At 42.1% G+C, this 14867-nt stretch overlaps 1 protein-coding gene across 12 annotated transcripts in view; it reads left to right on the forward strand.

Moving 5' to 3' along the window:
• The first annotated feature begins 3890 nt into the window (after positions 1-3890).
• The window catches only part of DECR1 (2,4-dienoyl-CoA reductase 1), a 60087-nt gene continuing 49110 nt past the window's right edge, over positions 3891-14867 (forward strand). For all 12 annotated transcript variants that reach the window (XR_012416493.1, XR_012416495.1, XR_012416496.1 and 9 more), the window contains exon 1: positions 3891-3977. Coding sequence is in view for 4 of the 12 variants with exons in the window: in XM_073999076.1 (XP_073855177.1) it covers positions 3909-3977 (69 nt within the window). In the remaining 8 variants the exon portion in view is untranslated. The remainder of the gene's footprint in view (positions 3978-14867) is intronic.

The raw sequence follows: 14867 nt of genomic DNA on the forward strand, positions 1-14867 counted from the left end.
GAGAAGCCAAAGGCAACTCCAGCCAACATCCAGCAAAAATCTGGGGCTGTCAGTCATATGGCTATGAGGAAAATAATTCTGGAAACAATCTGGATGAGCTTGGGATCAGATCTTCTCCAGTTGGGACTCCAGATAAAAACAGCCCAGTTGACACCTTGATTGAAGTCTTCTGAGACCCAGAGCCAAGGATTCAGCTAAGCTGTGCTTAGACTCCTGACTCCTGTGAACTGTGAAATAATAAATGATTGTTTTAAGTTACTAATTGTGTTACTCCATTCTCACAATGCTATAAAGACATACCTCACACTGAGTAATTTATAAAGAAACGAGGTTTAATTGACTCACAGTTCTGTAGGCTATATAGAAAGTATGACTGGAGAGGCCTCAGGAAACTTACAATCATGGTGGAAGGCGAAGGGGAAGCAGGCTGTCTTACACAGCTGGAGCAGGAAGAACAGAGAGGGTGGGAAGTGCCACACACTTTTAAACAACTAGATTTCCTGAGAACTCTATCAGGAGAATAGCACCAAAGGGAGAAATCTGCCCCCATGATCCAGTCACCTCCCACCAGGCCCCAATTCCAACACTGGGGATTACAATTTGACATGAGGTTTGGGTAGGGATACAAATCCAAACCGTATCACTAATGTTGCAACTTCTTAGAAACAAGATGAACCCCACTTAAAATTTGGTTTGGAAGTCAAGAATGACAGTGCCCCTATACATATATCAAGAGCGTAGCAAAAGGTTTATTATTGATATATGCTCAAGGTTTTTTTTTTTTGGGAGGACAGAACAGGCCTCCTAAGTTAGTCTAAAAGTTATTTAAGAGAGCAAGTGTTCTGGGCTGAATTGTGTTACTTCTCCTTTCTCCCAGCCAAATATATACATTGAACTCTTAACCCCCAATACGTCAGAATGTGACTATATTTGGAGATAGAGTCTTTAGGGAGATAATTCCAGTTAAATTAGGTCATTGAGGGTGGGCCTTAATCCAACACGACTGGTGTTCTCATAAGAAGAGGCAATTTAGAAATTGAAAGGTGCACAGGAGGATCATGTAAAGACATAGGGAGAAGATGGTCCCACAGTGGCTCCACAAGAAACCAGCTCTGCTGACTTGTGGCCTCCAGAACTGTGAGGAAACAAATTTCCATTTAAGCCACCCAATCTGTGGTAGTTTTGTTCCTGGACCAAACTGAGGGTCAGCTGCTATTTCTTGCTGCCAGTAATGAGATGCCGATGAACTGGGGAGGAAGAAAGTTTTTATTTCTGTAACCAGTTACAGGCTTGGAAATTATCACCAGACCAACTCAAAATTACAAAGTTTTTCAGAGTTTATATACTTTCCAAGCTATATGTCTACATGTAAGTGTACATTCATCTAAAGACATAAGTGATTAACTTCTTTTAATCTATAACTAAGGTCTGAGTACTGAAGACCTTCCTCTGGAGCCTCAGTAAATTTACTTAGTCTAAATGGGTCTAGGTGCTGGGTGATTACCCTTATTTTGTCTCCTGCTAGATTACGGAGGTTTAGGGAGTTCCTTCAGTCCTCCAATAGACTTGTTTGTGGAGGCCTGGGGAGTTTCTTCAGGCCCCCAATAAAACTTGTTTAATCCTGAATGGGTCCTGTTAAGAATCCTTCATTATTTTGTCATGCTTTAAGTTTAAGGCCCAGGAAAGGTCTAGGAAAAACTGCTGATGGGCTTTTGTTACATCCCAGCCTTTGTATAAGGACATTGGTTTTTTTTTTTAGCTTTTAATATTTAACTTATCCACTCAGTCACTACTGAAACAGTTGTGATGGAGGCCTGCATTAGTGAAACCTGGCCTGCCACACTTTCTCGTGGCAGCCCTAGAAAACTAATATAGCAAGGAAAAAATGTTTTGGGGTTTTTATAATGGTTAGGGGATTGGGCTGGACAAACAGTTTCCACACACAAGAAAGGGCTTGGCTGCCAGAGCCAAAGGAGGGAGCGTCTGGGCTTTCTTATCGACTTGCCCAGATGCGGGAAACAGGGGAAGAACTATCAGCAATCAAACGTCAAAAAAGGGAGTCAGACTTTTATTGCAGCTAAGTTTGTGGTAAACACTATTTCAGGGCACCATCTAACTCCAACGATAGTGTCTGTGTCACTTTTCTTGAGGTCTTTTTCTGAAGCAAGCCCTGATGCTACTGTCACAGGCCAGAGTGCTGGGGAATCAATAGTCCTGGCCCTCAACCGTTGGCATGAGAGTTTGTGTGCTAATACCCCAGCTTCCTCATCCCTTGGATGGGATTTCTCTGAGGCGTGGGTTCTCCATTTCCACCCAGAGTTTCCCCTGTGGCATTAAGCTCTAGTAGCCCACTGCCAGACACCTGGATGACTTACCTGGGTTGCCTACCTTCTCTTCCCTGCTAGTGCTTCCCCAGGTTCTCAAATGGGTCACTTGCACTGGATACCGGCCTCAGAGTCTGCTTCAGGAAAATCAACACTGAGACAATGAATTAATACTGCTTTCAGGGCACTGTCGAGGCCTTCCAGCCAAAGATAACCAGGGACAAATCTGCAGTTGACAAATAAACCAGTTGGGTTTATTATTTTTTTGCAGTGAAGGACACATGCCATGAAAAATTATAGGGTGTCTCAGTAAGAGGTGTTAGAATGTTAGAAAGAACTTCTTACAGGGTTTGGATTTCAAATGATTTAGGAGATGGCCTAAGGAAGTTGGGGTTCACTCTAGAATGGATGTTGTCAGAAAGGGCGGGCAATTCTGTGAGAATCTCAATAAATCTTACTTATAATGAAGGAAGATTAAGTCTATAGGTAGAATGAGGTTAAAGTTGTAATTGGAAAAGAAATAGCAACTCATTTTGGCCAAGAGACATTGTGTTTGGTGTTTTGTGGGTGGCACCATGAGTTGTTTTTGTTGGTGCTTAGAACTATGAAGTTGACTTGCTTTGCCTCACCTTATTATGATCGCAGAGCAACCTTGTCTGAATTGGTATTCTGTGTGAAGGTTTAAGTTTAATAGATTAGTATGATCTAGCTGTGAGTCCCGGGCCAGGTTCTGAATATCAAGGGCTGCCTTCTTTATCAGCATTTGGAAAATTCCAGCACGTAGTAAACACTCAGTATCATCTATCACCAGCCTGAGCCTGGGGCCTCACACCCGTCCTCTTTTATCTAAAATCCTGAATTAGCCATGAATATTCACATTTTACGAATGAGGAAAGAAATGTGATCTGAGCTAATGCCTTGTGTCAACAGGTATATTACACTAAGATGGAGAATGATATACTGAATCTGCGTTTGCCTTTAACGTGTGTATAACTTCGAGAAAAAAGCCAAGGTTGGGCGGCGGAGCCACGCTGCATCTCGGCGACAGGGGGCGGTGTGTCCTGCGAAAAGTCAAAACGCCGGCAGCTGGCCTTGGTGTTTTTCAGGCTCTTAGCCTTACGGAAATTACATCCAACATATTATTCTGATAATATGTGACTTGGCGCCACGCGGACTCCGCACTTAAACACGCACTTAAGGGATAAACATATACTACTGAAAAAGGTTTTCGCCCTTGGTGGGCAGTGTAGGGGACGCGCAGCTGCAATCTGCAAACCTTTGCAGGGCGCAGGGGTTCGTCCACCCGCTCAAGGACACAGAGACCTCCGTGCTCTGCTATACAAAGCACTCCCGGCCGGACCAGAGAGCAGGAGAGAGCATCGGCCAGGCAGAGCTAGGCGGCGCCCTCGGCCCGAACCTGAAGGTCAGGGCCGCGGGGCGTCCTCGCCGCCTGGGTCCCAGTCCCGGTCCCAGCTCCCGGCAGCCCAGGCAGCGATCCCAGCCGCAAGAACTTTGTTCTTTTTGTCCCGCCCCCTGCGCTGTACCGCCTTCGCCGCCTTCCGGCCCGAGTTCCGGAGAATCAACATGACGCTGCAGGCCAGGGTTTTCTTTGCTCTGGGGTCGCGGCTGCCCTGTGGCCTCGCTCCTCGGCGGGTAAGGCGGCCGGGGTCGCGGGACAGGGCGTCCCGACGCGCAAAAAGAGAGGACAGGGCGTCCCGGGGCCTCGGAGAGCGAGGACAAGGCGTCCCGGGCCTCGGGGAGCGAGGACAAGGCGTCCCGGGACGCAAAGAGAGAGGACAGAGCAACCCGGAGCGCGGAAGAGAGGACAGGACGTCTCGGGGCGCAAGAGAAAGGGCAGGAGGTCTTGGGGCACAAAGAGAGGACCCGGCGTCCCAGGGGCTCAGGGAGCTAGGACAGGGCGTTTTGGGGCGCAGAGAGAGGGCCACCAGGTCCCGGGGCGAAGGGCAATGCCAGGAGTGAGCACCAGGGCCCAGGTCGTATTCCACTCTCAGATGAAGCCCTGATGTGTGTAGGGGAATAGGGAAGACACGTGATTTTCGAAGTTTTCACAGTTCTGCAAGTTTCCAACTTGTGTGTAAATAGGTAGGAAGAGGTAGGGAAGAATATGGCCCTCGCCCGTCCATTAAGGGGTGAGAGAGGGACCAGGCCGAGCGAGCACTGGTCTTTGACGTAGTTTGTTATGAGGAAAGCCCATCTATGTGTTATGGAATTAAACACTAATACAAACAAATTCTCATAAAAATGAAACAAAAACAAAACCCCAGCTGTTTATAGACTCACCTTCCCAGATGTATAGCTGGGAGAGGTCCGTCTCACCCTGGCTTCCCCCCCTCTCTCGCCTACACTCCTGTCAGCATGTCTCCATTGCACCCATAATGGAAATAAAATACTGCGAGTGAAAACAGGAAGAGGAAAGAGAAACAAAAACAAACAAACAAAAACAATATCCAAGACAAGCCCTCCGCACATCTAAATTACAAAATTGTAATAAGTAAACTGAAAAGCACGTTTTCTTTAGCCAGGCAGAAAAATTAATACCCCAACTGTGAAAAAACTTCTTTTGATTTGATAGAATAGACAGCCATGGTGTTCTTTTTCAAAAAATATGGGCAGCAGTAGTTCCAAATAGGAATACAAAGAATTAGTATGGTGGTTCCCTCAAGTAAGAGATCTTTCTTTTAAAAAGTGAGATTTGTTCAGGGTTAGGTGTTTGCTGAGTTTTGTTTTTTTTTTTTCCTCCCTGTGAAAACTGGGTTATAGATCATTTTAAAGGAAGCCTATATTTTCTGATTCTTTCTCAGAGACATTTCTCATTTGAAACCTGCAACAGCTCTGTGATGTCTTCAGAGATTTTATTTTTTAACACACATCATTAGGATTGTAGTAATAAGGTCACACAGACCTTATCCGAGCTCTTCTGACACCATTAGACAATACAGTTTGAGAGGGAGAAAATGAACTCATTTAAAACTTAATTGTAATCTGACAATTTTGAAATTTCTTTGCGGAAAAAAAAAGTGGCAGTTTTGAGGATCGAGGTTGGGAGGCAAGAGAGGCACCTGTTAGTGTGGTTTGTCCCCTTCCTAGCACATGTAGCCTCAAGTTTGAATTCCTGGGAGAAGAGAAGTGTTTACATCTGTGAAGTGGGAGGTTGTTCCAGGGAACATCATGTTTTCGTGGGCAAATACAAGTTGTTATAATTAAAACCCCTAATTTGAATATTTTTGTTACCAAGAACCAAGGCAAATGTTTCATTTGTTTTAAAACCTATTTGTGAATTGCTCTATTAAATTGTGCTGCTGACGAGTAGACCTCATTTCAATTTAATAAGTATTTATTGAGGACTGGCTTTGTGTCTGGCCCTGTGCTATGCCCTGAGACTCAAGATATAAAAAATATGAGCCCTGCTCTCAACTGCTGTCAAGTTGCTCTCAGTTCTATTGAGGAAAACATTCAGTCATTCAGTTGTTTATGAGGAAACACTAATTAATTAAGTACCTACTAAGTGTTGGGCATTCTTTGGCAATTTGTGGTTGAAAGACATTCCTACCTTCAATGCAGTATAGTCTCATATATGTTTTTTAAGCCACAAGTAATAACGAATGAGTAGGCCTTAAAATCAATTTAATGGAGCAAAACAGCCCTTTGGGAGGCTGAGGCGGGCAGATCATGAGATCAAGAGATCAAGACCATCCTGGCCAACATGGTGAAACCCTGTCTCTACTAAAAATACAAAAGTTAGCTGGGCGTGGTGGTGTATGACTGTAGTCCCAGCTACTTGGGAGGCTGAGGCGGGAGAATCGCTTGAACCCAGGAGGCGGAGGTTGCAGTGAGCTGAGATTGCGCTACTGCACTCCAACCTGGCGATAGAGTGAGACTCCATCTCAAAAAAAAAAAAAATTGGAATAGAATAGGGTATATCTAAATTCATCTCATGTAGTAAGGTTGTTTATTTTGTTTTATATTTTTATATATTATTTTTTATTTTTACATATAATTTATATATATTTATGTAATAAAATATATATTTTATTTTATATATTATTACTTATATATCTCAAAGAGTGAGACTCCATCTCAAAAAAAAAAAAAGTAGTAACTATCAAGAATAAAATCACTATTTTTAGAAAAATGGTTCCTGGCCTCTATTATTCAGCAATACAGTTAAAAAAACAAAGTAACATATGACCTCAAACTGGCCACCCAGAATTAACTAGGTTTAACATTTGGTGAACATCATTCCAGGCATCTGTTCTGGTAAAAGGATGGATAGGCATAATTTTACTTGGATGTCACATTTTCCCTTAGAGTGTAGTCAACTTTGTTTCATTGCTTTCTCATGATGAATATTGTCTTGGAGCAGTATAAAACCAGCTAGATGTGTTTTCTATATATATTTTTTAAAATCTGGAAGCCTAAGTATTTCTTTATTCAGTGTAAAATTCTGGAATATAAGCTGTATGCAGGCAAATATTTTCTTCTGTTTTGTTCACTGTTTATACCTAGAACAGTGCTTGGCATAGAGTAAACATGTAACAAGTATCTGTTACATGAATGAATATGTGTACTGTGTTGCTATGAACATGCGTATGTTGCTATATAAAACAGATTTCTTGCTATGTTTCACAGTCAAAGAAATCTGAAAAATGGTACTCTAGTGAGTCACCAGCAGACATCAATAGACTGTGAAGATGCAGATGTGTATTATAATGCGTATATGACCCAAACTGCATACCTAGAGGAGGCAAGGTAGGCTTCATGGAGGAGGTGGCCCCAGTAGCCTACTGTTAAACCAGGAGATGGAATTTGTGTGGTCCCAATGGCAATACAGACCTAAGGAATAGCATGTATTAAGAAGTGAAGGAGTGGCTTATTTATAAAAATTCAAGTGGTTTGGTATTGTGGAGTTGGTGAAGTATGGGAACAGAGAAGCGTGTGGAGATGAGATCAGTCAGGTTGCTGGGGGACAGTGCATGGTGGGCTTTTCTTATTTATGTAGAAAATTGAGCATTTACTTTTTGCTAGGCACCTTACTAGGGATATGAGGGTGAGAAGAAGAGCTGATCCCTGCTGTCAGGAAGCTTAGAGTCCAATGGTGTTTTGGTGTCATGTGCTGCATGTTAGGTTGGGTGTTCTTGCTTTTGGGGGGGATCCCAAATAAATAGCATCCGTTTTTTTCCAGTCTGAAAAATGAGTAAAGGTGGAAGCCAAAGTATCACTTTTATTGTGGTTTGTGAGAGGCAGCTGGGCCCATCAGCTGCATCTCCCGAAGTAGGCAGACTTACATAACTCTGGAGGAAGGCCGAATATTGCCCTCTGAAGGCAGCTGGCTCCCAAGAGGGAGACCAAGGAGGACTGTTCATACCCAACGATCCTGTCAAAATTTACCGGTCATATCAACTGTCTCTGCAGGGACAGATTGTACCTCAGTTTGTGTTGTTATAAAGGAACACCTGAGGCTGGGTAATTTATAAAGAAAAAGGTTTGTTTGGCTCATGATTCTGATGCCTGGACAAGTTCAAGACTGAGCATCTGCATCTGGTGATGGCCTAAGGCTGCTTGCACTTGTGGCAGAAGGTGAAGGGGAACTGGAGTTTGCAGAGATGGAAGTAAGAGGGTCTTGGGAGGTGCCAGGTTCTTTCCCAGCCTGCTTTAGTGGGAACTAAGAGTGCAGACTCACTTGCCACTCCCAGGATGAGGATGGTACTATGACGTTGGTGATGGATCTGCCCCCATAACCGAGGCACCTCCTATTAGTCCCCACCTCCAACATTGGGGATCACATTTCAACATGAGGTTTCAAGGGACAAGCATCCAAACGTCCCTAGCAGGTTGACTGGAGTTGTACTACCTGAGCTTCTCTCAGTAGGGAGATGTCAGGACTGGGGAAGAAGCATCTCCTGCTCGTGGGGGAAGTATGTCCAGTTTTATGAGAGTGTTGTTGTTTGGTATATATCAAAGCTGAGACCTGAAGGATGAGTAGGAGTTAGCCAAAGGGAGAGATGTAAGAATGTTTTAGACAGGAGAGTAGTCCATGTGAAGGCCCAGCATGGAGGTTATCAGTAGAGAGCAGGGAGGCAGGAGGTGAGAGACAGCTTAGTGAGCAGCCTGTCAGCTGTGTTAAGGAGTTAACACTTTGTCCTGAGGGATGGGAGTGGAGACAAACGGCCAAACCCTGAGTAATCCTCTCATCTGATGAGAGGTGATCGTGACCTCAACAAGGGCATGCATTGGGTTTGGAGACACTCAAAGTTGAGTGATATTTGGGAGGTAAAATCAGAGGCCTTGGTGATTGGTTGGTGGTGAGGATGCGAGATAGGGCTGAGCTCAGAGTTGACATGTTGCCATCAAAATTGTGAGCAGAAATACAATATCCTCAGGTAAGACTGGAAGTAGGGAGACCAAACATCAAAACACCAGTGATGAGGGTCTGAACTGAGTGTAGCATTAGAGCTACTGGGGACTAAAATGAACTGGGCTTGGTTTGAATGTATGGGGCAAGACGAAGCCCAGATTTCCGTCTTTGGCCCCTGAACTAAGGACAATGCCACTCTCTTGAGTGAGGACATTAAGTGGGGACTGGAAGGAGAAGAGGAGTAAGTGACATCATTCTTGAAATGTCAGTAGGATCTGGGACTCCTCAAGTGGTATATAGATAATTAAGCTACAGAGGTGGAGGAGAGAATGTTAATTCTCCCTGGGAGTGTTAGGGAAGGCACCAGAGCTCTCACAGCTGGGTTTCAATGATGAATGTTGGGTGACGATAGGGAGCAATTTGTGTAAAGACAGGGAGGTAGGAAAGAGTTGGTGTTTGGGGAACCCTGAGTACTTTGTTTTCCTGAGTGTAAATTTCAGGGGAGGTGAGGCAGGAGAGAGGGGCAGGAGCTAGGTCGTGAAGACATAGCTGTGGGGAGCAAAGGAATCTGGATGTTCTGCAGCTACCAGGAGCCGTTAGAAGATCTTAGGAGAGAAGTAACATGAGCCCGTTGATAGTCATCTGGAGATCAGTTAAAAGATGACATAGAGTAGGCCCTCAATGTTTGTGAATATTGTGAGTTTGGGGTTTGAAATCAGGTGGTGGATAGAGAGGGACACTGGGGAGGTAAAAGGCATGGGGCTTAGAGATGGATGGGATGTATCAGGTGAAGAGGAGGAGAGGGAGTCACCGAGGTGGGGCAGGGCAGGGCAGGTGGTGGGGGTGGGGTTAGTGGATGAATCTTGGCCTTGTAGCTTAAGTATGCATCTGAAGAAATTTCAAACAAACTTCCTGCCCAAACTAAAAAGCTAACTTTATAGTATTACCAAAAAAAATCTAGATCTCAGATATCTCCCAAAGGTCATGATAATGACATCAAAAGAGGAGGGAATTTAAAGTTATCCAGAGTTTCTTATAGCCCATGGTAGAAAGCATGCCATTGATGTTTAGCAACTTTTCGTTTTTGCAGAAAATTCTAGGTAGAAAATGATCAGCATTCTCAGCTGTCCACAGCTCTTTCTAAGTTGATGAATCATTCTGAGATCGAAGTGCCAGGGTAATGATAAATAAGTCTAGAATAAAAAGTCAACTGCACTTTGATCCCTTGCAGTCTGGGAAACTCTCACACTGCATTGTAACATGAAAGCAGTGATAGAACTGTAGGCTTTCATAATTGCTGGAATGATGAAATGATGTTGCCATTTACCTTTAGCCCTGATTTATTCTCTGTGCTTCAAAACAATATTTCCTACTGCAGCTTAGATATCTCTACCTGACTATTCCAGAAGCATCCCAGGTGCAGCATTTCTAATGCAAAACTCATTATCCTTAGTGCTGCAACTTGGTCTTCTCATGCCAACCCAGTCATTTCAGTTACAGCATTACTCTGCATGCAGTCACTTAAAACTGGAACTAAGTTACCTTCCGCAGCTCTCACCTTACCAGGTCTGGCTGGTTGGCTTCTGGGTTCAGGCTAATTTACATTTTAAATGTGTGTGGAATGTGTTGTCTTCTCTTAATTTCTGCTGCCCTTAGTGTCTCTCACCTAGACTAATGACTTCTGTCTGATGGGGTCTCCATTTCCTTTTTTCTGGCTCACAGTTAAATCTTAATTTTTCTAGAACACAAAGGCAGTGCAGATGTAACAGGGATATTGAGGTAAAGGTGAGAGGTAGAAAAATCTCTCTCAGTTCTTTTCAGTAAACAGGAGACCTGTTTATATGCTTTTAATGAAATAGGCAAAAATGTGATAAAATAGATCAAGAACAAAAGCCCAAGCTCATGTTGTTGGGCATGAGGCAAGAAGAAATCATGGATCTAGTGGATATCCTGAATACCCTGACTTGATCATTGTACATTCTATGCATGGAATAAAATATCACGTGTACCCCACGAATAGGTAAAAATGTTATGTATTAATAAAACCTTAAAAAAAGAAGAAATAATTGGACCAGGCAGTATTAGGTACAGTGGTAACTCATTACGTCCTCATTTATGGGGACCTTTGTTCTTGCAAGCAGTTTTATTTGCTAACTTCCCACCAGTTCACATGATAGCATCCTGGGCTAAGCATCACCATCTCTTGCCTGGCCTGTTATACAAGTGTCCTAATAGTTTCCCTGCTTCCAACCTTGCCCTCTACACTCCATGGCAGCCAGAACAATCCCTTAAAACTTCAGGCAGATCATGTCCCTTCTCTCCTCAAAACTTAGAAGATGTTTCCCACTTGACTCAGAGTAAAAGCCTGAGTCTCCACAGTGGCTGACTCAGCCTGAATGGTCCAGTCCCCTTTACCTCACTGACCTCTTCTCCTGCCCCTGTCTCCCTCCTTCCTTCTTCTGCAGCCACACTGGCTTCCTGACTATTACCCCATCCATAAGCATGCCCCCTGCTTAGGGCCTTTGCTCCCAATCCCTTTTGCCTAAAACCCTATGATTCATTCTTCTCCTTCACGTCTTTGCTCCAATGTCACCTTCTCAATGAGGCCTTTGCTGATGACTCTATTTAAAGTAGCAATGCTCTATCCCTAATGGCTGCCTTATTTTTTCCCCACACCACATACCAACTTTTAATATACTACATATTTAACTTAATTTCTGTATCCCTCATTCCCTCAAGGATAATCTTGCTGAGAATAGAATATTGTGTCTTTTTTTTTTTTTTTTTTTGCTGCTGTACTGCCATGCCTAGAACAGTGCCTGGGGTGTAATATATGCTCAATAAACACTTGCTTAAAATGAATAAATGAATAAACTCTATATCCATCATAATGTCATGTTTATCCCTAATACTTTTTCATGTAAGCAAATTCTCAAAACAAACTCTTTGCAAGAGCAGAGATTCTGATTTTTGGTTTAAGAAAGATTGTCATTATAGTTTTGGTTAACATGCTAGGGGATCAATAAGAGATGACTCAAATCAGAGGCAGGCAGGAGTGAAGACCCTAGCTGAAAATTTCAAATTGCCTCTTAGCTCTGTGATTTCATCTGTTTTTATTTTGTAGTATCGGGGAAGCATCTGTTCAGTCTGCATCTAACTGCAGACAGATAGGCACTGTAATAAAATGAGATGTACACCCTAGAGCATAGAGCACCGACATTTTCAAGGACTCATGTTCACTGATATAAAATGTATCATTACTCAAAAATGTAATTTCTGTCTTGCTCCTGGCAACTGCATAATTCAGCTTAGCCATTGGAGCTTGGAGTCCAGCTAGGCAGTTTCTTTTATATTTGTTCAGCCTTACCTTCATGTTGCTGTGGCAACAAGATCTGTCCTCTGCAGAAGCTGAGAATATCAGTGGCCTCTGTTCAGTGCCCTGCTATAAGTTAAGGAGCAGGCAGATGTGCTTAAGCAATCTACACAGTCATAGAGCATGAGTTAACAAGGCCTTTGACAAACCTTCAGTGTGGTAGTCAGTTATTTTAATGTCTGCAGGGCAACTATTGGCATTTGGGGTGAGACAGTTCTTCATTCTGCAAGACTGTCCTTTTTTGCACTGGAACATCCAGTAGAACATTCCACCTAACTATCCCTTGTATTTGCAGATGCCTCCATCTAAGGACCACATACACTCTGCTGAAGTGGCAGTGGTCTGGCCGTTGGAAAGAATGCATGCATGGCACAGAAAAGTGCCTTCTAGCAATCGGACAAAATAAATTGGGAAGTAGTTATGGAAGGCTTCCTGTGTTGAGGGAGTACATAAGGTGTTTTGGGAATGCAGATGTACATTTGTCAAACTCATGCTTTGAAAAATACGGTTGTCCAGTGTTTACCATGCTGACATTTTAATATGACAGTTAAGTCCCAGTCTGCAAAACTCTTATGTGAATTTGAGTTGGAGTAAATTTGATCTCAAAAATATTCATTCAGCCTGAACCAACAGATACTTAGAAGCTCTAAGAAAATAGATATGGAAATATTTCATTATTTTTATAAATATAGTTCACACTTTAGTGTTTAATATAGAGTAGTTATGCTTCAAGTAAGGTATATGTCCTTATCATGAAATTGATTCTATGCCATTTTTTTTCTTGCTCTGTTTTCTTCTACGCACTTCTCATATTGTGTGCTTGCCTATATGATTCAATTTTGTGTTAGCTATTGTTAATGAAAAAAAAATTTATGAACATGTTGAACATTCAAGCAATATAAAAGGATATGCAGTGACAGTGTCATAAGGTTATTATTACTATGGTTATTACTATGAATAGTTTCTTGTGGATACTTCTGACGGTTTTTGTGCATATGTCAACATATGTATGAATATATCCTTATTTTAAAAAACCATACGAATGGGAGCATGTTACATGCATTTCTCTACCTTGAGTTTTACACTTAACACATAATGTCTCACATTGTTGGTATCCAACAAATACTTATTGAATAATTAAAAAATGATACATCTATAGCAATGTTTACAGTCAGCATATACATTCTAGCTCCTTCTTTTGGTAGATAATAGATTCATATAACAGTATTTTGTAGTATAGATGTGCTCTAATTCATTGGCTATGTCCCCTAAGGAAACACACATAGATTGTTTTGTAGTCTTTCTATTACAAACAATGTTTTATTGAATCTCTTTGGCTATTTTGAGTCTCTTGCATTTTCATACCAATTTTAGGATAAGCTTGTCGACATTCACAAAAAGCTGATTAGGATTTCGATAGGGATTTTGTTGAATCTGTGTGTCAATTTAGGAAGTACTGTCCTCTTAACAAAATTAAGCTTTCCAATCCATTAACATAGAATGTCTTTTTATTTACTTAGGTCTTCAATTTCTTAATGATGTTTTGTAGTTTTCAATTTATAAGTCTTGTACTTCTTTTATTAAATGTATTAGTATTCTTTTCAATATGATTATAAACAGAATTGTTAATTTCATTTTCATCTTAATGTATATCTTTGATCATAGCTACTTTTCCCCCTGCTTCTTTCCCAGATGAATGAGTATATATATATTTTAGATAAATTCCTGCATGGGGGTTTGCTGAGTCAGAGTATTTGTATCTAACATTTAAAAAAGTGTTGCCAGATTGGCCTCCTAAGAAGTTGCCAGAATTCTTATCAACAGGTTGTAAGGGTGGCTTTAATCAGCTGTTTCTTGTATTATATATGATAAAATTTGAACCTTACTGGTCTAGTAAGAGAAAAATTGTGTCTCCTTTTGTTTAAATATGCTTATTTAGTTATAAATATGGTTGTATATTTGTTTTTTGTTTGTGTGGAGTACCTTTCTAAGCCCTTTGTCCAGTTTTTCTATTTGCAGGTAACTCAATACTTAACATAGATTGATTTAGATTTTCTTTTCTTTTCTTTTCTTTTTTTTTTTAAGAGGGAGTCTTGCTGTGTTGCCCAGGCTGGAGTGCAGTGGCACGATCTTGGCTCACTGCAGCCTCCGCCATCTGGGTTTAAGAAATTCTCCTGCCTCAGCCTCTGGAATAGCTGGGACTACAGGCGCATGCCACCACGCCCGGCTAATTTTTGTACTTTTAGTAGAGATGGGGTTTTACCATGTTGGCCAGGTTGGTCTCAAACTCCTGACCTCAGGTGGTCCACCTGCCTCAGCCTCCCAAAGTGCTGGGATCACAGGCGTTAGCTACCGCGCCCAGCCTGATGATTTAGATTTTCTATTCTTGGGATGGCCAACCAAATGTTACATTCAGTAAGACAAGCATTTACCGAATGCCTAATTGGTGCCAGAAATTGTACTGTAGTGATGAATATAAGGTAGTGTCCCTGGCTTCCTGAGCATCCTGATACGTTGATATGAATTGCGGCAACTCCTTAGCAGGCCAATTTGGAAGCCTTCCATTTGCCTGTTTTTAATAGGGTGCCATTTAAAAAGTGTTGACAGAGATATTGACAATGTTGTCTGGTTTTGAAGGCCAATTCTGCTGGGTTGAGAAAGACAGTGGTTGGTTCAGGTCAATGAGAAAGCAGGAGCAAAGGCCAGATGGTGAAAGTAGTTGACAAGTTTTTGGAATGCTGAGGGCTTGGTAAGTGTAGAGTTTACTTCTACATGGCAGACCAATCATGAGGTG

The sequence above is a fragment of the Macaca fascicularis genome, chromosome 8 (genome assembly GCF_037993035.2).
Source record: "Macaca fascicularis isolate 582-1 chromosome 8, T2T-MFA8v1.1".
Taxonomy (NCBI): domain Eukaryota; kingdom Metazoa; phylum Chordata; class Mammalia; order Primates; family Cercopithecidae; genus Macaca; species Macaca fascicularis.